General features: G+C 38.4%; 4 protein-coding genes across 10 annotated transcripts; 3 read left to right on the top strand and 1 right to left on the bottom strand.

Moving 5' to 3' along the window:
- Positions 1-481: 481 nt before the first annotated feature.
- Positions 482-7,275, top strand: LOC106715097 (protein cramped). Its single transcript, XM_045683506.1, has 18 exons — positions 482-643; positions 768-1,055; positions 1,126-1,329; positions 1,443-1,618; positions 1,728-1,890; positions 2,011-2,175; positions 2,249-2,643; positions 2,749-2,964; positions 3,180-3,450; positions 3,549-3,681; positions 3,772-3,871; positions 4,558-4,665; positions 5,153-5,276; positions 5,431-5,515; positions 5,892-6,010; positions 6,104-6,262; positions 6,697-6,836; positions 7,030-7,275. Exons 1-18 carry the CDS (start codon positions 499-501, stop codon positions 7,129-7,131), a joined length of 3,093 nt encoding a protein of 1,030 aa, XP_045539462.1. The 5' UTR covers positions 482-498; the 3' UTR covers positions 7,132-7,275.
- An 810-nt stretch (positions 7,276-8,085) lies between these two features.
- Positions 8,086-11,825, top strand: LOC106715098 (GDP-Man:Man(3)GlcNAc(2)-PP-Dol alpha-1,2-mannosyltransferase). Its single transcript, XM_045683551.1, has 9 exons — positions 8,086-8,121; positions 8,338-8,565; positions 8,798-9,030; positions 9,200-9,417; positions 9,708-9,830; positions 9,970-10,131; positions 10,513-10,711; positions 11,257-11,449; positions 11,685-11,825. Exons 1-9 carry the CDS (start codon positions 8,102-8,104, stop codon positions 11,764-11,766), a joined length of 1,458 nt encoding a protein of 485 aa, XP_045539507.1. The 5' UTR covers positions 8,086-8,101; the 3' UTR covers positions 11,767-11,825.
- A 304-nt stretch (positions 11,826-12,129) lies between these two features.
- LOC106715121 (ubiquitin-fold modifier 1) lies at positions 12,130-14,812 on the bottom strand. The gene is made up of 4 exons (XM_014508345.2): positions 14,713-14,812; positions 14,579-14,635; positions 12,979-13,109; positions 12,130-12,327 (listed from the first exon to the last, which is right to left on the bottom strand). Coding segments are annotated over exons 1-4 (264 nt in total). The 5' UTR covers positions 14,715-14,812; the 3' UTR covers positions 12,130-12,253.
- Positions 14,813-15,934: 1,122 nt separating this feature from the next.
- On the top strand, positions 15,935-21,949 carry LOC106715100. 7 transcript variants are annotated; one of them, XM_045683480.1, is made up of 15 exons: positions 15,935-16,596; positions 17,067-17,754; positions 18,048-18,221; positions 18,512-18,672; positions 19,121-19,216; positions 19,396-19,513; positions 19,598-19,659; positions 19,776-19,927; positions 20,124-20,218; positions 20,286-20,358; positions 20,423-20,561; positions 20,631-20,754; positions 21,030-21,143; positions 21,391-21,570; positions 21,752-21,949. In XM_045683480.1, the coding sequence occupies exons 1-15, from the start codon at positions 16,144-16,146 to the stop codon at positions 21,919-21,921; spliced, it is 2,799 nt and encodes a 932-aa protein (XP_045539436.1). In that variant the 5' UTR covers positions 15,935-16,143; the 3' UTR covers positions 21,922-21,949. The 7 variants fall into 7 exon arrangements, with proteins under 7 accessions (XP_045539436.1, XP_045539435.1, XP_045539434.1 ...); XM_045683479.1 differs by having other exon boundaries at positions 18,512-18,714; positions 19,785-19,921; XM_045683478.1 differs by having other exon boundaries at positions 18,512-18,714; positions 19,785-19,927.

The following is a 21,949-nucleotide window of genomic DNA, read 5'->3' as shown; positions in this document are numbered from 1 at the left end:
TGAGACAATCAAAAGATTATCCTGAAATGCTGAGAGTAAATAAAATTAATTAAAATCGTAATTTAATATAATGATTGGATTGTTATTTCTACGTAGTAGTTATTTAAATTTCATATACTTTTCTTGGTAGTGACAAATGATTGTCACTTGTTAATTCATGATCATTATATACGATGAATGTTGAGTTCGCTTCTGTATTGTCCGGCCTTGCACCTTCCTCGAAAGTTGTCGACTGAGGAAATGTCAGCGTTGGCAATTGCAGATCGACTTTCTATACCATCTCTGATTGCACCGTGGACAATTATTGTTTAATTAAACTAGGTTATCAGACGCCTTTGTCTGATATCTCTTTGTTTTGTTTACTTACAATGTCACTTTTTCAATTCTTTAACTTCTATGAACAGAAATGTGTTAAAGGGTCTGTAAAAGATCGGCGATTGACCACTTCATATATTTATTTTAGTAACATTTTTCCAGGTGCTCATTAAAGAGGTAGCAATGATACCACCCATAGTGGTGCCAGATGCAGCGGCGGAGGGCGAACGGACTGAACTGCTGGGATCAGTGACCACCGTGCAGCAGCAGCGTATCAGCGCCAGAGTCATCAAGAAACTGAGACTCGAACCGCCCGCAGATAAAAGAGGCAAGATCAAAACTCATTATTGCTACGGTAGCATCTTACCGCGGCTAAAGCACGGTCTCCATGGGTGGACGACGAGTGAACGCCTTCAAAAGATACTAATCGATTTTCTGGCGATTTTTTCCAGAAATTTCAGAATGTGAAACACCAAACAAAGACGTCGATAAAGAGCCACCGCCCTTCCCTACCGTGAAGCAACGTATGCCCAAAGCGCTCTGGTCCGCGGATGAAAAGAGCCTGTTCTTTGAAGCCCTGAACGAGTATGGCAAAGACTTCGATGCGATCACCTCGTACATCCGCGCCAAAATGAAGAAGAAGGGAATGCCGGACGCCAACCTCAAGACTAAGACACAAGTCAGCCATTTCTACTATAGGACCTGGCACAAGCTCTCCAAGCATGTACAATTTGATGAGAGTAAGTAAATTGTGTTATTATTTGCTTTGCATGTCATCTCTACAATAGTTATAGAATAATTTTCTTTCAGACGTAAAGAAAGTGGCCCAAGAGCTGTACGCACTAATAAACTACGGCGAGCTGCGTCGCAAGCTGACGTCGGTGAACGAGAAGACGTGCGCGCGGCTGGGGGAGATGGTGCGCGGCGGCAGCATGGCGGTGCGCGCGCGCGGTCGCACGCTGCGGGTGCGCACGCCCATGTGTCGCGCCCTGCGCAGGCTCAACCACATCGCAGGTAAGTAACGTGCTTGAAAAGTGCAAATGGTCCTTCGGGTCAGATTGGTGTACCATCAATTTCTGTCAACTTCAACTAAAATGTAATCGTGTAAACTTCGATTGACCGCATAGAGCGTGCGTGCGGTGCGCGCGTGTGTTCGCGTGCGACAGTGTGGCTGCGCGCGCGGTGCGCGGCGGGCTGGGCGCGCGTGCAGGCGGCCGCGCACAACCCGCGCGCCGTCGCCACGCTGCCGCTGCGCACGCGCCTGCACGCGCTGCTCCGTGCGCTGCACAAACGGTGGCGACTTGTATCCTTTATTAATTTATAACTATGCTTCTAAACTCACAAAACACAAAATACATACTACTTTCGCGTTGGTTCAACATTTTAGTAATCTACCTTAAATAATTGATTAGGCCGATCACAAAGAAGACGGTATATCTGAGAACGGCGTAATTAAATTACCAGAGGATATAAGCAAGGAAGAGGACGATGCGGACCGTATACCGTTTGGTGATGTTAAACACGAAGATCTGGAGAGTCACCTCAACTTACAGACTGACAGAATTATTGTACAAGGTATATAACCTTTTCTCCAACTAGGGAGTACTATGTTTGGACTACCTATGACTATTTGTAGTCAAGCACTAGTTAACTCACGATTTAGTCTTTTGTAGTGATCTTCTTATAATCTTCTAGAACATCAGCGTGAAAAGAAACTAGCACTCCATGTGGGCCCTCGGCCAGGCGCTGAGATCCACCTGCCTGTAGTCAGTCCCAGCGAGAGTCTATCGAGCCAGAAGATCTGCTTCTCCTCTTACCTAGAGCGCATGGGCACATTGATGCAGGACAAAGATGGTACTGGTAAGATGATTATCTATAATCTCATTGGTGTTTGAATTATTAGGCTAAAGTTGTTTATTTGTTTTTGATTCAGCAAAAATAAGAACTCCGAAACGTCAACGAAAAGACAGCGTTTCAGAGAAAGAAATAGATAACAAAAAGATCAAAGCGGAGGAGATTGAGCAGAAAATTGTACACATTGACGAAACGGCTATAGACGGTATCGAGCTGATGGCCAATTATAAAACCATCAAGCAACCTGAAGAAGAAGAAAAGGCAAACATAGAAGATGATAAAGAAGTTAAATCTGAGGAGACGGCCGAAGAAGAAGAAAAAGAACCAGAGAGGGACAAAGATATGTCTGAAAGGGAAAAGGATAGTTTTTCTGAGATGGAAGATGACGAGAAATTTAACAAAAGTGACACGGATAATGAAAGTGATGGTAAAAATGATAAAAGCGGGAAAGGGAGGAAATTTAAAAACTTAAAGGTAACTTATAGATTCACAAAATTTAATATCAAAAGCTAATAATTAATTCATTTTTATATTACATGTTTTTTTTGTTTTTTTTTTTAATAGACAACTATGTCTCAGGTAAAATTCCGTATTCGTCCAAAGAAACGTGGCGGTAGAGTGTACACTCTCGTGCTAGGTAAAGAGAACGAAGAGGCAAAGAACGAACAAGATCAACAGAAGACAGAAGAAGAACAGAAGACAGACGTGGATGTGGAGACAGCTATAAAGCAGATTCGAACTGGTTGGAGTATTTACGATGCCGGGGATTTGACTATAGGTGATTTGTATCTTATGGTAAGAGGTTTTTACACTCTTTAAGTGTTGTTTAACTAACAGACTTATTTTATTTTTAACCTTAATTTAAGTTTTAATAATCATCTTTGAAAAATGACGTTATAAAAAATATGATGCAAAGAAGCTTTCTGATGAGAGTGGTTTAAAAAAGAAAACGTTATTTGCCAGGAAAACTAGTATAAATTAAGAAAATGCATCTTTTTTTTCGCTTTTAGTTCGGTTCCCGGTCCAGATTAGAACTGGACTACTGGTGGGCGGAACCTACCCCTCCATTGCCTCAACCATTACAGAAATCACAAAAGCATGCAGATACGGAAATAATAACAGTCAATTCGGACAAGGACAAACATACAGTCAAGAAAGAGAAAGGAGTTGAGATAGAAGATGAGAAAGAGAAGGCGAGAGAAAGTGACACAGATATATTCTCGCCGAAGCACACATTCAGTCAGGACAGCAACGATGGCATGTCAGGAGATGAGAGGAAAAGTCAGATTTATTTATTTTATTATATTTCTAGAAATTGACATTTTTAAATCGTATAAATGTCTAGAATTATTAAGTTACTAAAAGTGTAAAATTGTCAGATGAGCAACAAGCGTCCCCGGAGCACAAGTCTGCGGGCGCGGCCTCAACACTCAAGCTACTCTCAAAACTGATCAACCGGCCGCAGCATCCGCAACATTCGCAACACGACGGCTTTGCTCTCATGAGTGACCGGTACATACATACATACATACATTCTATTTATGAAATCTATTTCTTAATATGAAACATGAACACTTAATCACGATGTTATTTATGTTTCAGTTTGAAGCGTCTGTTAGCGCTGGCGGGCAACCCGCTGGCCAACACGGCCGCCCCGCGCTGCGCATGCGGCCACGTGTGTGCGCAGGCACAACGGAAACAGGTATTAATAGTTTACTAGAAATCTTACAAAACTCTTCTATAGTAGTTTTATTTCTTCCTTTAGTTTGAATTTAGTATGATAAATGTACAGTCAGCTTCATAAATATAGTTGCAGTCAAAATGTTCAAATATATAGGAACTCCTAAAGTGATCAATTTTATAAGTACAACCAAAGTCGTTAAATTAATTGAAGCATCCACTCTGCGTAAAAACATAAGGCCATAAGGCCGAACTGACATATATGGTGACATACTAAAATTTGATATTAATTTATCTATCTAGTATCTGTCATGCGGGACGTAAACTTCTAGTAAATAGTAGAAAAATGTTTTGATATAAAATGTCAAATTAATTTATCAGAAGTAGTATATTTCAAAGTGTATCTTAAGGAAATAAAGATAGAGTTCAATTTTGTCTAATGTTACGATATTTCTGCATACTTTGGATGCTTCGTTACTATTGACGCTATGTCTGTTACTATAATTATGGGCACTTTGAATGTTGAAATGTATATGACGATGTGAACGCTCCGATGTTTTTGAGCAGAGTGGATGCTTCAATTAATTTGATAACTTTGGTTGTACTTATATAATTGATCACTTTAGGTGTTCCTATGTATTTGAATATCTAGACTGCCACTATTCAGCTGACTGTACATAATTTAGAGATATGTGTATACTTTAGCAGAAGACTGCGACGGGCAACACGAATACGGCGGTGTCTGCGACCAGCACTCCCGTCTTCCGACAGCCCACACCCATCGCGCCACGTCCTGCACCTCACACTGACACTGATGTGAGATACTTCTTCACATTATTTATATATCTCCTACCAATGTGTCTACTTCATCATGTAAAACAGTGGTAGATACCAGCAACAATATCTGTTGCATGATTGGGCTTCTCCTGGTGAAATACCACCAACACACAGAATACAGATCTCATGTAGAAGCTATTCTGCCAACAGTCTGATGAGTTGCGTGCCAGAGGAATCATATTAGTCTTCTTTCTTCTCACTCTTTTCTTGTGAGGAATGGATGGGAAGGGAAAGAATTGGATGAAGGAGGGTATGCATAGGAAAAGAAAATATTCACTTTCTGTGCGTTTTCTCCTTCTTCGATTAAAGATAGGGAAACGCAATCATCATGTCCCTGGACTTTTCCCACTCACATGAGGTCGGCACACAAGGTATTATAAACCTTAAAGTTTTAGGCAAACGCAATCGTAAAATTATGAAATAGGACATTTTAAAAAGCAGTGTTCCAGTTGTTGTTTACCTGCAGGCTCGTCGTCCTGTGAACCTGGAGGGTCTACCGCGCTGGAGACGCGGAAGACCGCGTGGTCCGGCGCGCCGCGTCGTCGTGCAGCGTCTGCTGCCACTGCTGCCCAAGCTGCCTCAACCCAGCAGTCAGTATCTACAAAACTAGTACACAAATCAAAACTAATTATCGCACTCATAGACAAATGGCTGCTAAAACAACACTCAATATTCAAATATTCTACGACACTAACGGTCTCTATTAATCACTGTGCGGCGATAAAACTTTTTGATTATCCACAGATCTCATCCCGATGAACATTGTACCCAATTCTCCGCCGGCGCCACCCAAAATACTGCCCAAGCCACCCCCCACATCTACATCTGAGTGAGTTGTCTATTTTATTATCAGATTCAATATAAATGTAAATTTTGTGTATAATTTTGAGATCCGACTCGAAGGATTAAAAACTAATTCAAACTAGATTTAATATGGTTTAAATGGCTGATATTCAAAGACTATTCCTAGTCTTAGCTTTTACTTTTGATGTTTAACTGTGTTCCTATAACTTACTAAGATTATAAATGCGAATATATGGATGAAGGAATGTTTGTTTGAAGGTATCTGTAGAAAATCTCAACGGGTCATGATGAAATTTTTAAATTCCACGCAGGCGAAGTCGCGGGCGACAGCTGGTAATATTATACAGTGAATATATTCATATTATACATATAACATATTATACCGCGTCTTTATATTCCAGTCTCTCATTCTTCTACGTGCTGAGTGAGTCCAATGGACAGTTCTTCTTCCACGACGGTGATAGACGCATTCCCATCACTCCGCTGCCAGGAAACGGTGCTGATGACCACGAACAGGAAGGTAAATAACCAACTTTTAACTCAGAATATGCAAAGTTACCAAGGATTATGATTACCGAAAGACCAAATCATTCTTTTACTTTATTATTTACAGATGAAGATATAAAAGAAACTGATGATGTCAAAGAATATAAGATAGATGTAACAGAAACTGAAGTCTCCAAACCTCTGGACCCTCACACTGAGAAACATGTCACCACAACCAACGAGGATCACCAGAATCAAGATAATATGAAGAATACTGACATCGCTCGTGAGTATAATGTTAAATATTATTCAGGAATATCTTTCTTTCTCTGTCGTCCTCCCCTCCCAATCCTCCTTTCTCTTCCTCATCTGCTCACACGCTCTCTCTCTCTCTCTCTATCAAGATAGAATGCCATAGTTTTATTTCTATTGTATATATACACTTGTATACATACTCTATTACTATCTCTGACATTTTCATTAAGAACTAGCTTTTACCCGCGACTCCGTCCGCGCGGAATAAATAATAGAAAACGGGGTAAAAATTATCCCATGTCCGTTTCCTGGTTCTAAGCTACCTGCCCACCAATTTTCAGTCAAATCGATTCAGCCGTTCTTTTGTTATAAATAGTGTAACTAACGCGACTTTCTTTTATATATATAGATATAGATGTGAGGGACGACAATATGTATACAAGTAAAGTTGTTCTTCTGTTCCAGACTTTCTGCCATCGGAGTCCATGTCTTTGTCACCGTCGCGACTTCTGCACGCCGATGGTTGGATGGAGGGCGCCGTTCAGGACTTCTCTCTCAGCAGCTTCCTAGGACATCTGGAGGGTGACGAGCCACACCCACCACCTGTACGGACACACCCCTAATTACTAAATAACTCATAACTCCCATCTTTTAATGTCAAAAAACTTGTCATTTTACCGCGATAGTAGCGCCTCTCTTGACAGACCAGATAAGCACAATAATAGGCTAAGTTCGTTTATAAACTAACGGATTTCACATTCTGTCGTTACAAAAAATAAAACAAGTTTGATTTTCCAGGTGGACTCTCAGATACAGTCGCTTATGGCGGAATCCAGTATGGACTATGTGGCGAAATTCGCGGACCTGGCGGCAGAGGTCACAGATGAGCCTGTACCTTAAGCGATGCTAATTTAAACTTTATTGTATTCAGTTAAGGCTCAAAACTCAGTTGCCATTTATCGCTAACGTGGTCATGCTAATTTGGACTTTATATTTAAGATGAAATGAAAATTATGTCGGTCACATTCATAACTTTGTTTAATAATTTGTGTGAACCTCTTCACAATTATGAAATGTTTATTTTTTTGAGTGATTGTATCGCAATATGCATTATGTTTATGTTCATATACATTGTATAATTAAAAATATTTTGCATCCCTTTATTACTAATAGTAATTGTTAAAAAAATTATGTTGTACACAAGTATAACAATTTCATTGTTTTTTTTACTATTCTTTTTTCACATTGTGGAATGTGAAAAAATATACTTTCAATATATTTATATAATAAATCAATTTGTGTACTGAATTATTTAAAGAATAGAAGTGTAAGAGTAACGTGATAAAATTAAAAAATGTTCTTGTAAGTCGACTTTTATTTTTCCATATTTGCCAACATACTTAAATACAAAAACCTACAAATAAATTGAAAATGAAAAATGTATACCCTTGTAGTAAAATCCCTTAAGGAACAGTTAGCTTAGTTGTATAATTTAATCACGGAACGGAACGGAATTTAATGTGTATCACGGTAATTATCAAATAAGAACTAACAAATGTAATTTATTTATAGACCCTCAGATTTTTTATTTAAACCTTGTAAGTTTCAATTGTCTATGCGCTTTGGCTGAACGTTTTGTTACATTCAACTTCTTGACATTTTATAGAGAAAAATGAATATGGAGACGTCAATTTGTCTATGGCGGCCGGTGTTTACGTGGGGTGGTGATTAATTTAATAATTAAAAATGTGTGAAGAACCAAACTTAAAATTATATTTCATGTAACAATAATATAATTAGAATCGTTTAACGTTAATTCTCTTCTTTCTTTTCAATTAAATTTAATTACCAGAAAATTACTAGCAACAAAATGTTTTTGATATTATTCACGTAAGTTATTTTTATTTTTTTGAATAATTAATATATCTTTTCAATTAATTACAATTTAAACAATATTTTTACCTTTTTTGATAAAGGTTATGTTATTTTTTGTAAATGTTTCAATAAATTGCATAATACGACAAGAACTAAAGTAAAGCACACATTAAACTTCCTTTGCTTCTTTTAGTTACATATAATATAATATTATCATAAATATATTTTCAGGTTACTCTTTGTTCTACCTGTGATGATAATGGCATTTTTATTCATCTCTGCATTTGTTGTAATTCCCTTTGCGTTTATTTTCGCATCATGGTATATGAGAATTAAGGAACGAAAAAAGCAAAGGCGAGAAAAAGAGGGGTTAAATGTGGCTTTCTTCCACCCTTACTGCAATGCAGGTGGGGGCGGGGAGAGGGTACTCTGGGTGGCAATCAAAGCTGTATTGACAAGGTAAATATGCAATCATAACTTTATTTTTTAAAATCTTTGAATTAATAATTCATTTGAAATCGAATTTTATTTTTAATTATAATTATGCAACAGTAGAAATGGATGATCCGCCACAGTAAATACAAAATTAAGAAATGCATTTTAAAATATTAGATCAAAATAATATTGGACCATGATTGATACTTAATAATATTTAGATTATAGTTATAAACAATATCTTTACTACATTTAGATTTCCAAGTTCAACTATCTATATCTACACTGTGGAGACAGCAGATTCAAAAACAATACTGGACAAAGCACAAAACCAGTTCAATGTGAAAGTGGAGCCGGAGAAACTGCATTTTGTACGACTCAGTGCGCAGAAGTTGATTGAAGCTAAAACATATTCATATTTCACACTATTAATGCAAAGCTTGGGCTCTATGGTGTTAGGTATGGAAGCGCTATTGAAGTTGAATCCAGGTAAATAATGTTTGTATTTTAACTAAAAAGTTATGTACAATCTATTGATTAATTTATAAAAGTTTCCGTATTAAATATTAAAATACACTACTAATTTTTATACAAAACGGTGTAGTTCTCCTCTGTATTTTCAATTTAATCCAAATAATCAATTGTTCAATATTTTCAGATATCTTCATAGACACCACTGGCTTTGCATTCACATACCCCATTTTCCGGTACCTAGCGCAATGCCCAGTGATATGCTACGTCCATTATCCCACAATTACAGCAGCAATGATGCGTAGAGTCAAACATCGTATTGTTACGTACAATAACTCAAGTTTAATAGCAAGAAATCCACTGTTCACTTGGCTGAAGTTAATTTATTACAAGATTTTCGGTTGGGTAAGTGTTACTAAGTTTTCTTGTATGAAGTTATTAAGTTTTTTAAACCAAAACAAATACAGATATAGTTCTTTTCAAATACCTTAGTGGGGCAAGATCATTGGTGCAATGCGCACTGCCATCCCCATGCATTCTTTAACATACCTAACATTGTGTTCTGCGCTGCAACCAAGCAAAACTAAGAGCTGCGAAGATTTCTTTAAAACTATTATACTCTTAACAGATCTAACTGCTTGCATCAAATGGGTCAGTCTTTTGGGCATTGGCAGTATTTTGACTTTTTTTTACAGTTGTATGGAGTAGTTGGGCGATGTGCGGATGTGGTGATGGTGAATGGTACCTGGACTGAAGAGCATATCAATGATGTGTGGGGTGTACCATACGCTACTCATAAAGTTTATCCTCCTTGTGATGTAAGTATTATCTAATTTAATTAATGCGAAAGTTTGAATGGATGGATGGATGAAATTTGGCATATTTAATTACTTGTTTTTCTTAGATCTGCACTGAGTAAAGCTGGTATTGAATAATTTTGGTACTTAATATTTTCAGGTATCGGAGCTTAAGAAGTTGCGATCTCTGGTCAAAGAGTCAGATCCTATCAGGATTCTGTCGGTGGCACAGTTCAGGCCGGAGAAGGATCACCCTCTGATGCTGCAAGCTATGTATGAACTGAGGAACTTACTCGTCAAGAATGAAATGTTGTGGAACAAGGTATGACATTTAGAGTTTGTCACAAAATTATAATTTACATTCAACATTATTCTTGACTGTTAAATGTTTTTTTTAAACAAATTATATGTCATACACTTATGTAGGATACATTTATAGTGAATCAAGGATATCTGACCCGATGACAGAGACGCTGCCATATCTGTTAGTTCTGTCAGAATTTTTTTAAATGGACATAGACAATGACATAAAAGAAATAAAACATGATATGACAGTTACATGACAAAGCGTTTCTTGTGTGACTTTTTTGACATAAGCATGAGGGCGCTATCATAATTTAACTTGTGACCAAGTTATTCAGATATCCTTGTTGGTCTCAGTCTCATACTACAATGATGTCACTTCACTGACGTGATGTCTCAGATCAAACTGGTGCTGGTGGGGTCCTGTCGTAACCGTGAGGACGAGGAGCTGGTGCAGAACCTGAAGGACCTGGCGCGGCACCTGTCGCTGGAGGAGAGCGTGCAGTTCGTGGTGAACGCGCCGTATGCTCGCCTGCTGCAGCTCTACCAGACCTCCACTGCAGCTATACACGCCATGTGGAACGAACACTTCGGCATCAGTCTGTATTATTTTGTTATATGTATATTTTTAACTAGCGGTCGCCCGCGTCTTATCTCAGGATAACAAAAGTAGCTCATAATATGCCAGAGTGCATTACCTTCCAGTGAAAATCTCGTCTAAATCTGTCCAGTCGTTCCCAAGATTACCTGTAACAATGCGGCCTAGCGGACAGACATTTTTTTTACACACTCCAATTTTATTATTATACATATGGCTTTTACAATAGTCAAATAGCGGAATTCGAACTCACTACCTACAGATCGGTAGTCCATACTTTTAACCATTAGGTTATTGGCACTTTATTTCTGGCAATTTAATTATTATCTTATCAGAGAAGAAATTCAAAGATATTGTGTGAAGTCAACCCGCACTTGACCAGCGTGGTTGACTTTGACCTAGTCATCCCTAACTTAGGGTAGGCTCCGAACCCCTCAATGGGCACGTATACTGAGCTGATGATGATGATGAATTTAATTATTTCCTATCAAATCACATTGCAAGATTTAATCTGTGCACAAATATTTGAAGTATGTATGTATGTAGGTGTTGTGGAGTGTATGGCGGCAGGTCTGGTGACTATAGCACACCGATCAGGCGGACCACTGCTGGACATCATCCAGAGCTCCCCGGTGAGGACAGGCTTCCTGGCCGCTGAGCCTGAGGAGTACGCTCGCGCTATACTGGAGGTGGTCGCTCTGACCACTGAAAACAGGAGGAAGATGATTGAAGCTGCTCGGTAAGTTATTACTAACGGCTCAGGTATTATACAACTAGAATTTTTTAACCTTGACAATGTTGTTTCTCGCAGGAATTTTTATTTTTTTTATTATTCTATAATTAATTATTTATTCAAGCTTCATGTCTTTGTATTTTTTTTAGGGTTGCCAGTTGTAAAGAATTACTTTATTTGTTTTATTTTACCATAAAAAGTATCATATCAATGTGTTTTTAAACATAATTTATCTTTTCAGAGATTCTGTGGATCGTTTTTCAAGCGTAGAGTTTGAGAAAGCCTTCATTCGCGTCACTGAACCACTGTTTGTAATGACTTGAACATTCGCTTGTTGCTTTGTTGTAATTCCATTAGATTATAAGTGTAATTATAAAATAAATTTTACCAAAGTTTTTGTGAGTACTTTTTATATCAAAATATAAAAAAAATATATACACAATAATTTTTCGAAAAAAAAACCTTAATTAATCCATTTAATAATACAATCGATTTATTGATATTAAAATTTCTGAAAAAAATATAAATTTATAAATAAATATTATTTGCAGTAAAATGCAGGATTCAAATTCAACTCCGCTCAAACCAATTTACTTACTTTTATGGGCTTGTTTATGTTAAAAGAAACTTGATTCATAATTTTTATTATGAGACATAACAATTTTTTAGACATGATTGATTCCTCTCGTAATGTTTTTAATGCATTTTATTTTTATTTAATAAAATATTTTACAATCGTAACAAAATTAGACAACTTAAAAACAACTCATTTAGTATCACTTAAGTCCAATGGAATGTACTTAGGATAATTTAAGTAGAGGCACTGCCGACCCTGTCTCGGGGAATTAACCTCAGCTCGGAGCCGTGCTTCAGGAATACATTACCTGAGCAAAATAAAAAAATTATATCAAAAAAGTTGTACTTAGTAAACTAGTTATAGTACTTCTGTTTTAATGTTTTCCATTATAATATTTATTAGCAATTTTTGAGCTAGATCCGAAAATTATAATTCCGAATTGTGCTCATTCGAGTTCTCCCTAATTTCGATCATGTTTTCCGAATGCAAATGAGATCTTTAGATCAGCAAAATTAAGCAAATGGATTAAAAATACCGAGGATAGCAAATTGTTCAAGATCCTTTTTAACCAATAACAAATTGTCTATTGAGTTATGCAAGTTACAGGGTGTTGAAACTGGATCAAGGGATCTTTTTAGTGGTAGACATCAGCAACAACATCTGTTGCACTAATAGTCCGGCTCGTTGGGTACAATACCACAACCACACAGAAGACAGGCGTGTAGTGGAAGGAATTCCACATACAGTCTGGAGAGTGTGCGTTCCCGAGGCCTAAGTTTACTCCTCTTTCCCTTGGAAGGAAAGGCGAGGCGGATATGATGGAGGAAACGCATAGAAATGGGAAAACTCTGTTTCTGTGCGACTCCTTCATTGATCAAAGGTAAGTAGCACATCTGCAATTGCGGATGTCGATTCGCCATTTCGGCGATAAAAAGATAAGATACTAAGCTAAACATACCGGCAGTTTGCTGAGGATTGATGCCAATGCCATCATCAGTAATGATAGCACTGGTGGCAGGCTCCACGCGGAACTCCTCCGCTGCGAACTTCAGCACCGCAGTGAACGGCGTCGCCTCTGGTACACTTAGCCTGTGCCCAGATAATATTCAGTGGCCATCAATAGACATAAACACAATGTAAAATTCTTTTTTCCACAAACCTATGACCCATTAGTAATTTTTCTGTTAGCAATCTCATAATCAAAGGGTTTTAAAGTAGTTCATTTAACCATTTAAGGCAACTTTGATAAAAATTATTTTCCTGTATACCTTTGTAAACTAAAATAAATGTTTCTGACGTTGGAAGATGTATAGGTACAAACGTCAATTGAATAACCATGAAATATATACTGGAATGATGAATCAAAAATATTATATATAATAACATTTACTTGATACATAGTACCCAAATTATAATACATGCTGATAAAGCTATAGGCAAGTCAATATTACATTTAGTTATAATAAACAATAAATTAATTATTACAACAATATATTATTCCAGAAATCTACATCACATGAATTCTCCACTTGTTTCAGAAACTCCATTTTCAGTTCTTCATTCTTACAAATCTTTCGTAAAATACTTCTCAGTTCGGAATACGTCAAATCTATATAAAAATATTCAGCTGACATGTTTTCCTTCAATAACTTTCCACAATCAAGTAAAGCTTTTAATAGTAACCTATATAAATTGTTATTTTCTAAACAGAAATCCATTAAATAATTTTCTTGTAACATGTACAAACATCTCCAAAAACTTTTATATTTAACATCTCTGCACTGCATTATATCTTTAAACATATAATTAATATTATTTACACCATTTATATATTTTGTATCTTTATTTAATGAACATATTACTAATATTTGTATACATTCATTATTATTAAACATATCCTTAATAATTGGTTTGCAATCTTCATAATCACTATTGTTTACCTCACAGAGAAATAATTCACTTTTTAACTTCAATACACTATCCTTTGGAAATTCTTTAGATATGTTTGTTAATAGTGTTTCTTTTGAAGCAGCTTCTAAAAAGCAATCACTCAAACAAGCCTCTAATTTAGCTTGAGAGAATAGTTCCTCATACAACTGAAATCCCACATCCATTAAATTAGTTTTACATGATGAGTCTATGATTTTTTTCATTATATACTTTGGTGGATCTTCTAAACATCTCTTTAATAAAATATTAGATATATTGTCACAGTTCAAACTTGAAATAAACTCAGTAATCACAGACTTCTGCTGTAACATATCTAGGCATTTAACAACATGCTGAGCCATTAAAAAGACATTCCTTATCTCATGTTCAGATGTGTCATCGTTGGGCCAATCGTCTAACTGACATAGGTGAAGAAAGTCGTTCATAAAGTCTGTAAATTGTTCAACAGCCATTCTCAGGCATTGGTAGTCAGCATCTGTTCATCTGTTAACAAAGATTACAACCTATTGATACACTTGCCCATAGCTTTATTTGTATTTTATAACTCATTTAACTACGCTTAAAAAACTACGGTAAAATTATTACGTGAATTGTATATTAGGACTTACACTTTGAAAGGCAGCTTTGGGTCCGAAGTCAAGGTAATCTTGAACGTTACTTTGGACCTGAAAAATAAATTTATGAATTAAACATTCAATATCGTAATAACTTCAAGGTATATAATTAATTGATTTCCACTTACATTTTGTTAATAAATTAATTCGATGCTACAAAATTGGTGACAATGACGTGACGTACACACGTTTTTGTCAATAGTTGTCAACAAAGCCTAATGAAAAGGTTGTCAATGTCATCAAAGTGTTCTGTTCACCAAAGAGTATTTAATGTAGACCAACATCACGATTTTTGCGTATAAATCTTATCGTTGTTTAAAAGTTATAAAATAACGTAAATAAGCAATATTATTGAAAAAAAAATTAAATTATAATTTGTGATAAGTTTCTTAGAGTATTAAAAACGAAAACTACTTATTATGTATACGAAAACAAAGCATAACTACCTCACTGCAGCACACAGCACACGGGCGTTTAAGAACTCAAAAGTCAACCGTGGGTTAGTGGTCTATACATATTATCATCGAGAACTTTATTCATCCCTGCACGGAGGCCAGCGTACGATCTCTAAGTTATCACTGCTTTTATTAGCCGCGTACCCACCTAGCGCACAGGCTCGCGCGGCAGCCTCGTGAGTCAATGCCTCGGCTGGTGTGGACGTGCCTTGGCCTGCCTCGGGCGCGCGTTTGCTCGACCGAGCACGGCTCGGCCACGAGCCATCTGTTGTCGGTAAGCCGAGTGCCCACCTAGCGCACAGGCTCACGCGGCAGCCTCGGTGTCCGGATCGCGAGCGATGGCTCCTGCGGCAGCCTCAGTAGTTTTGTTCCGCGTCGCCGTGGCCGCCTCGCGAGGCAGGCTGAGCCATCATAAGTCCGGGAGTATTCGTAATGGACAGTTTTGTATTTTCGGCTGCAGCTATTTTCCTAGCTGCTTATTGTTTAAAGAAACGAAAACAGTCACTTATCAAAAAAACCTACTGGACTCCTCCTGACTGCCCATGATATCAAAATTACAGAAGACAAACACGGCAAGAGACAAAACTTGAAGAAGCTTCGCGCGCGAGCCAAAACATAACCGTCCTCACCTAACGCACAGCGCTTGAGGCACCTTTGAGCGCGTCAAGTTTATATATAGTTTATATCTCAGTTTATATCTCAGTATAGCGTGGCGACCGTACAGCGAAGCGACAGTATAGCGAAGCGTCGCCACGCCAACAATTCGGTTTACAAATGAGCCTATAGATGTTTCACATCAAAAAGAGAAGTACGTTTTTCAATAGAACTAAAATAAATATTTTTTTCCACATATATCTTTTCCATATACGTAGCCAAGTCCAATGTAGCCATTGTGCATTAAAAGCTATTTTTGACAGTGCAAGTTTACTCTCTGTTTGTCTTCAACAGCTGACAAATAAAATGATGACAGACCAAGCCCAATAAACATAAACAAATTCCTTTTCTCAATCCATAACATGGATTACGATCAATATTATGTGTAAAAATCAATAGCTCGGATTCCGATTCCTTACTGAACGTACGTTATTTAACCAAGCAAGAATCATGTTACTGAAAAGAAATATATTAGAAGAATTAACTATCATATCGTGTGGCGGCGCACTTATTTGTATAATACTTAATTATGTCACAAATATTTCTCCTATAACCGGAATATGGTTTCATTTGTATTTAATTACAGTCTTCGTGATTTCCGTGCTATTTAGCTTCAAATTTATTCAGTGGCTGTTACATCTGAACAAACCAATTAAATATGATATTGAGGGATTGGTTAAAAAGTATCCGTCACTTTCTTTTCTACCCGGAATTTTGCCTCGCACTGAAAGAAAGATATGTAAAGAACCGAAAGAATATGATATAAACGAACTCAGTATTATATCTACAGTGTTGGAAAGGAAATTGGTTTCGTCATGGTACATGACATATATTTCGCCTGAAATCGGCTTTCCTTTTGCTTGTAAACAAATGTTGGATCAAATGATTACCAAGACGTTTCAGGTTTGTGTTTTATTCTTTAACATTATGCAATATTATGTTATACAATACAATCTCACTAATCCGGCTCTATTAAAAACCGGAGGGTGCCGGATTATTGGAATGTTCAGATTACTGGGTTATACTGAAAAAGTCATTGGCAATAAATAAAATAAAGCATATCATAGAGAGAATATATGTATGTAATGTATTATGGAACAATTGAATTAACATGTAGGCACATATGTAATTAACTAGTTTTGAAATAATCACAGGCACCCTCCGCCCACGCCTCCCTTTCCCTTCTATACCTGTGCGACCAAAGCGCTAAGGGAAAGGGAGGCGTGGGCGGAAGGTGCCGGATTATTGGACGTGCCGATCTATTGAAGTGCCGGATTAGTGACATTGTACTGTATTGCAGTTCAGTTGCAGTTATTGCACAATTGTTACTTGTTATGTTTGTGATAATTTGATATCAATCCATACTGTTTTAGATATGTGAAAAAATTGATACTAAAGATGTTTATGTTGACATCTGTGCAGTACTAACAAGCCATTTAAAAGAGTATAACAAAGCATTGAAGAGACATGAGGAGTCACCAACCAACTCTGTGGAGTCATTGTACAAGAAAACTCACCCTATATCCAATCCATCTAATGAAAAGAAGTATGAATCAGCTGATCATTGTGTAAATTTGCTCCGTGTTGTATTAAAGGAACTTATTCCATGGGAATTATGGGATACCCCACAATCAGAAATCCTTGTTAGAGTGTTATCTAAAAAACTAGACAATTTTATTGATAGTACATTAGCTGATCCAATATGGTTGAATGATAAGTTGCTATCAATAATAAAGGTCAACAAAAATGAAGAAAAACTTGAACCTCTGGTACAAGAAGAATCTAAAGAAACAGAAATTATTACTACTGAAGAAATATACACAGAAATCAATCCGTTATTCTCTAATGTAGAGCCTACTTCATTAAATATAGATCCAGTTCCAACTAAAAAATGTGTGGAAGAAGGAAAAGAAGAGTTTCAAGAGAGAATGGAGAGTATCATAGAAGAGAAAGCAGTTCAGAGTACAGAGCCAATGGACATCAAAGCATCTCCAATACTTAGACAGAGACGGGGTCGTCAGGGCAAGAATGAAGTTAAGATTTATGATAGAGTTATTGAAGGTAACATTAATGACAACAAACTAATTTTAACTTTAGACTAATTATAATTTTATATTGTTTCAAAATCTCCAGAAGAAATATAAGAACCATAATTAGAGGGCCCTTCTTTATGAAGTAAATCTTAGATTTTTTATGAGAAAACAATAAATTAGTAAGTTCCGAGCTGATTACCAAAATAGCAAAGTGACTGCAACCAATAGATATTTGCAATCAGTTATAAGATTGCAGATGCACCTACATTATCTATATTTTCATGTAAAAACTTTTAATAAATAAAAAAGTAAACTCTTCAGGAAGCATGAAGACTTGGGAGACAGATATGGACCTGCAGTGTATCAGCCTGGGACAGGATCTACTGGCCAGTTTGGACGGGGAGATCACCCTCAGCAGGCTGTGGGGCCAGGATGTGGACCCTGATGGTAGCCCCAACCCACCAAGAGCTAAATCACCTCAGCCTTTTTGGTTTGGTAAGTCTTTTTATACCTACTTAATAGTTTAGTCATACAAGTTTCTTTGCTGTGTCTATCTTAATTTAACTACTCTTATGACCTAGTTATTTAAGGACTCTTATAATTTTTCTGTCTTTGATTACCTCATCAATACCTCACCACTTGATTGACATGACATCATCTTTTCATATTTTTGTCTTTAAAACATTTCTCCCTAAAAAGTGCTACGAAATATAAATCTTTGCTTTTGTGTAGAGGGCTAAGTTCTCTACTATTTCTTTCCTTTTCTAAAATTATGTAAATCCTAGGTGAAGAAGATGCAATAGAGTTAGAGTGTGGTGACAACAGCCCTCAGAAAGCGAGCGAGCCGAGTCCCGTAAAGAAGGAAAGCAGCCCCAAGCCGGCAGAACTCCTCAAGGACATCCAGAGCACGGTCCACCACGCCAAGTCCAAGATAGGAGACCTACAGGTCCCATACACACACATAGATGTGCCCCGCAAGCATTCCAGTGTATGTCTTTCTGCACGGACTTTCTGCTTTCTTCGCTTTCACACAGATCATGCATGATTTGATGAACAGAGTTTCATTTGGCACTTCGGAACTATCGACTAGTCTTACGCCCAACTCAACTTTTTAAAAAACAGACAGGTATCGGCGCAATTGGAACCCAGTTACGGTATATGTTTAGCTTCATGCATGTACCAATGTTGCTTGCCAATAAAGCATGTATTACTTCTGTTTATCCTTAATTTGTGCTAGAAAACGGGAATGAAATTTCAATTTTCAAAGTTTTAATGTTGTTCTCGATGTGTTATAATTTCTCTTCAGATTTGATTCTAGACGCATGTAAGAGAATATGAGTGGTAACATTATAGTAAGAGTGAATTAAGTTGTGTAAGAATAAGTGCGTGTGTAGGACGAGGCGGCCGGCATGATGGAGGGACTTTTGGACTTCGGCATCGCAGGTATCAAGAAAGGTCTGCGCTTCACCGGACTCAGTGATGACTCACAAGTAAGTAGGAATAAGTAAAACAAAATAGAAAAATAATTATAAAGCAAATCAAACATGTTTGTGGCTTCGGAACATCGTATTATTTTGTACAACACAATTTTAGGAATAGAATGAAGCTCCGATCACTGTGTTAACTGTTTTTTTTTTGTATATTTTTTTATATATTATTGGGTATCCAGGAGAAATCTCCATCGCATCAGGTCAAGGATAAGGCATCTGAGAAGATCTCTCCCCCGCAGGATATAGTTAGGAAACCTATACAGGAGCACAGGGATATTGCCACCACGTCTGGACACAGTACGTAAATATAATTTAATTTCGCTGACTTTATGCTGTAAAAAACACTAAGTTTTTTCGTTAATCGGTTTTGTACTAAATCAGATGAAAATGGTGCCGTCCCACATTTGGTGAAGCAACATCGAGTGACATCACAGGACAGCATGGTAAGTTTAAAAAAACTTTTCATACAAGAAAATAGAAAGGAGGACGATCAGGTGATGTAGTCTGTTTTCAGTAAATACTTAATTAACTTTAGCAGGTTTAGTAAGCATTGTTTGAGGTGTCGCAGGGTAGACGAGCGGGCAGCTGGCCCCCACAGGAGACTGGGGGGGAGTCCCCGGAGCCCGAGTACGAGGAGGCGGCCGACCTGTCCACCAGCATCGCCAAGTTGCGGTGTCTGCTGCAGCAGCGCGCTGAGACCTCGCAGTACAGGTTCACTGCACATACATAGCATGACTCCTAAAGATTTAATCTGAGTTGTAAAAGGGGAAGGGTAGTCGAAGGTGTGACTTTTCAGACAAATTTTTTAAACCCAACCTAAAATGGTCAGATTAACAGAACTCGTTGCTTTTATCTAATTTATTTTTCAGTCGATACCCAATTATGTTTGATCAATAAATAATCGTAGATCTGAAGAGATCTGGTGGGAGGGCGCGGAGGAGACTCGCGGCAGGACGCAGCAGCATCACTCCTCGCGTCCTGTCGACACCGCCACCCTCGCCGGTCTGTACCACTTCACACACACCACTCGTCTCTTTGCTTAATGTATTTATTGACGTCTTTTCATCAGATGAGTACGACATGAACATGGAGAGAAATTCCTCACCGGGACAAACGTCTAACAACATGCAGCGCTTAGACAAGTAAGTTACATTGTTACACAATGTTAGTGTGGTGGTCGTTATAGTAACTTGGTATGTCTGTCAGGTTGTTCCAACGTACAGTGACGGGCGTGTTCAACTCTATAAAGACGGCTGTGGGCGCGGAGGGCGCAGAGGGAGCTGAAGGCGAGGGCGCGCCTCGGCCCCGAGACTGGCACTATATATGCACCTCGCCGGACCTCAGCGTAAGTTCTGTTGTTAGCAAGTGGTGCAGCTGAGTGTATGTGTTTGTGTGAAGGGGGTCGTGTCCGCAGGTGGGGGGTGCTGTGGCGAGGCTGGTGGGGGCGCGGCGGGCGCTGGGCCACGTGGACTCAGCGCTGGACCCCCTGCAGCCCCCCGCCACTCCGCCCTCGCCCGAAGTGCCGCCCGCCGACTTCGGTAATACGTTTAGTACTTACATTAACTAGATAAGAACCGATAATATCTCAGGACAAGTTCCAACGTAACAGTAAATTGAACCATTTTGAAGAATAAACAACAGGATTTCTTCGGTAACTCGCAAAATGCATTAAAAGAAAGAACTTATTTGCCATAAATGCAGCATTCAGGTCGTTTAATGGTCACTTAAAGAGTGCCTCAGTGATGAGTTCTCAAACTAAACATGTCCAGTAAATGAGGTAGTGCGTCACTAGCTAGAGTCAGTGTGTGTGTAGAGGAGTGGTGCAGCAGCGCGGGCGCGGGGTGGAGCGGCGCGTGCGCAGTGGCGGGCGCGGCGGGCCTGTGTCGCTCACACGTCGCCTTCCGCCTCGCCACGCTACTCTTTGCTGGTAACTCTAACGTTAAACTGTATACCAACTACCATGGGAACATATGAAAGCTTTAAAGTCCTTCAGAAAGAGAGCCAACTCTTCTCTAAAAGGCATGAATCTCCAGTTCTTTTAGAGTTGTTGATATCTATAGGCGCTGTTCTTTTACACTAGTCAACTTGCTTTTCATTTAACTTTATCCTATGTAGTACCTATAAATCGAATTTGGGTCATGCTATTCCCGTTCCCAGCAATTCCTAAATTCCAGACCTAGCGGAATCTCTGCTGGCGTCGTGGCTGGACGAGCTAAGCGCGTGGCTGCGGCAGCAGGTGTTCGTAGTGTTCCAGCAGCTGTCCGGTGAGGAGCTGGACCTCACCAGCAAGGGTGGTCAGCTGCGCCCCTTTGATGTTGAAGAGACGTGTGCCGCTATCGTGGCGGTTATCCCCGGTAAGTATTTTAAACTAGTCATTATTTACTATGCACCTTAGTTCTAGACTTTATAATACAAATTACAAGTTAGTATTGTTTTTATATTGTTCTGGAGAAAAAAACTAAATGACACAACTATATCGTGAGCTAATACGATCTCAACGCCATCTAGCGGCTCATAATGACAAATATTTGTCAGAGGTGTACGTGTTCAGCGAGGAGTCTATCTCAGCTGCAGTACGTCTCTCGGTGTCCAGTCTACGTCACAAGGACCTCAACAAGGACCTGATCTTCCGCGCCCTGGACCTCATGGTGGCGCGCTTCAAGCACTCCGCCGGCATCACCTCCAGCTCCTTCGATGCCAACTAATATTACTGATTTTTTTATACATGATGTT

The sequence above is a fragment of the Papilio machaon genome, chromosome 22 (assembly GCF_912999745.1).
Source record: "Papilio machaon chromosome 22, ilPapMach1.1, whole genome shotgun sequence".
NCBI classification, from domain to species: Eukaryota; Metazoa; Arthropoda; class Insecta; order Lepidoptera; family Papilionidae; genus Papilio; species Papilio machaon.
Note: the sequence above shows the minus strand (reverse complement) of the source record. Positions and strands in the feature narration are given on the sequence as shown.